At 46.0% G+C, this 2,483-nt stretch overlaps 1 protein-coding gene across 1 annotated transcript in view; it reads left to right on the top strand.

The window, feature by feature from the left end:
- The first annotated feature begins 142 nt into the window (after positions 1-142).
- Positions 143-2,483, top strand: part of SSMEM1 (serine rich single-pass membrane protein 1) — a 14,565-nt gene continuing 12,224 nt past the window's right edge. Inside the window, exon 1 of the mRNA XM_004707881.1 lies at positions 143-325. Coding sequence (XP_004707938.1) covers positions 143-325 — 183 coding nt within the window. The remainder of the gene's footprint in view (positions 326-2,483) is intronic.

Below are 2,483 nucleotides of genomic sequence, written 5' to 3'. Positions count from 1 at the left end.
TTGGTCAGTTCCTGTCATCGTTGCTCACGTGTGATGTCATAATAGGTTGCCAAGGAAGTTGCCAAACACTATGGAATAAGCTACTTCCCAAGCACCCTCATTTCCTTGAGCATGTTTTCTTAATTTTTAAGCAAGAACCATCATGGGAGACCTTTTTTCTTTGTTTTGGGAAGCTGATCAACCTCCCAAACCTTTAACTTTTTACCTTCCCGACCAGGAGAACGAATGCCAAAAAGATGACTCTTGTGGGACAATAGGGAGCTTCCTGCTTTGGTATTTTATCATCATCTTTGTCCTGATGTTTTTCTCTAGGACTTCTGCCTGGGTAGGCTATCCTTTGTTCATTGTAACGAATATGTTTGCCGTACGTCTACAAGGTGCTCTGGCGGCACAGTGGTTAAGCATGCCACGGCTAACCCACAGGTCAGTGGTAAGAGTCCCCGGCCGTGGAAGTCACATGCGGCAGTTCTAGTCTGTCCTGTTGGGTTGATAGGAGTCCGAATCGATTGGACATCAACAGGTTACTAGATACTAGGGATTTGCCATAAAATAAAGTCACTATACTTTGATGAAACTATCCTTTTTCAAAGTTCATTTTCCAGTTAAAATACTGCAATCTCATTGTAGAGAACTTAAGAAAAACTTGAAAAGGCACGTTCAGTGACGCCATTGAGCCTCAGAGATAACCACTGTCAATGTTTGGAGACCATTCTTCTAGGCCCTCTTTCTTTTTGTAATTTTTCCTTCCCTGCCATTTCTCTCTCTCTCTCTCTCTTACTTTCTTTGTACACAAATTGGTATTTAATATCCTGCTTTTTTCACCGTTCACATAGCACCCTTTTTTATGACTGTAATATGTCTTGTGGTTGCATCGTAAGTTTTAAGATGTCTGCCCGTTGCAGCTAGGCAGCGTGTCAGTTTGGCCATATACCGCACAATGCCAGAATCCACTTCCCCACTGCACAGCGGCCTCCACATTCCTCTGCAATCATCCGATCAAAGTCATCTTTATATTTCTAGGTGGCATGGTGTCGGATTGGAGGAGTTTTCAAAAAGAGGCAATGGACGCTGTAGGATGCAGAGTTAAACTCATGGTTTAGACCACCCACTAGCTGTGAGGGGCGGGGTGGATACCCTACCCGTAGGAAGGGGCTAGCCTGTTCTTTAGACCTGTCTTCCTCCAATATCATGGTGGGTATAACTGAGCTCTTCTAAACTGCCAACTTGGAATCCTGGCTGGCCATTAATCCTGGGCTGCTGCAAACCACCATCACTTAGCATTGCAGCCAGAATCCTGGCCTGGCAAGGGTCGGCTAGACTGAAGGCTCTCGACAGAGAGGGGGAGATTTGCAATGACAACGGCAGCGGGAGAAGCGAGGCTTCTGCCCCTCTTCCCCAAGAACGAGTTTCCGCCAAGGTCCTAAATGCGTCTCAAGGCACATACTTTGCCAAAGGCAGATTTTAGCACAGCAATAGCTTATGGGCAATGGAGCCTCCCTAGCTAAGTATATTGAATTTGTTTGACCTGGCAGGAACAGCTACTTTAGAAAATTAACCCAAAATTGAAATTGATCACAGGCAATTTCCTCACGAACCCACTTAGGAGGTCTCGGCTCTTCCTGGGCTTTCTTGCTCTCCTCAGCTCTTTGGAGTCACGATCCCTGAGCTGCAAGGACCACAGGAGACCCTGTGGGCCTGCTTCCTCTTTGTAGACAAGTAAGGTGGCCTTAGAGGGTCAGTGGAAAAAAGGAAGACCTTCAACAAGACAGATTGACACCATGGCTGCCACAAAGGGCTCAAACATAGCACTGATTGTGTGAAGGGTGCAGGCCCCGGAAGTATTTCGTTCTGTGGTCTAGAGCATCACTTCGAGCCAGATCGGACTCAAGGTGACCGAAAAGCGACACTGTTATCCCCCTTCCTGTAAATTGAGAAAGGCCGCAAGAAATTCCATGACTTGTTTAATGTCATATGACGGCTTTGTAGCAGATTGGAGAGTAGCCCCGCTCCCCTTCCTGTATGGTTTGTTTGCTTGGAAGCCTCGTTTGAAATGTTGAATTACATCTAGTCAGTGTGGATTAGAACCTTAATTATCTTAGAGGTTTCAGCTTTCGCTTTGTGTCCTGATGGCGGCTCCAATCAGCTGGACTGCTTCTTCTCAAGGGTCCCAGATTTGAAATCCGAGCCCCACGAGTGGGTTAGTCAAGGAGGATGGAATTTTCCCTTCACTTTGAACTTCATTTTCTCTGCTAAACTATGAGCCTTTATTTACAAATCCTGAAGTAATGACAACAATGTGATGGAAATGTGGTGGTAATTATCCTCTTGCACGAAGCGCACCAATTTCCTCTGAGTTTGCTACTTTCTAAGACACACTTGCCCCTTTGCATTCACAGACTTTAAACACCGCATGTTTAAGTGTTTATTTAGACTGCCGGTGCTGGTGTTTTTCCAGAGAATGCTAGCCCAGACCCCCGCCCCCC

Source organism: Echinops telfairi, unplaced genomic scaffold, assembly GCF_000313985.2.
Source record: "Echinops telfairi isolate 266 unplaced genomic scaffold, ASM31398v2 ScPeMD7_23;HRSCAF=83, whole genome shotgun sequence".
NCBI classification, from domain to species: domain Eukaryota; kingdom Metazoa; phylum Chordata; class Mammalia; order Afrosoricida; family Tenrecidae; genus Echinops; species Echinops telfairi.
Note: the sequence above shows the minus strand (reverse complement) of the source record. Positions and strands in the feature narration are given on the sequence as shown.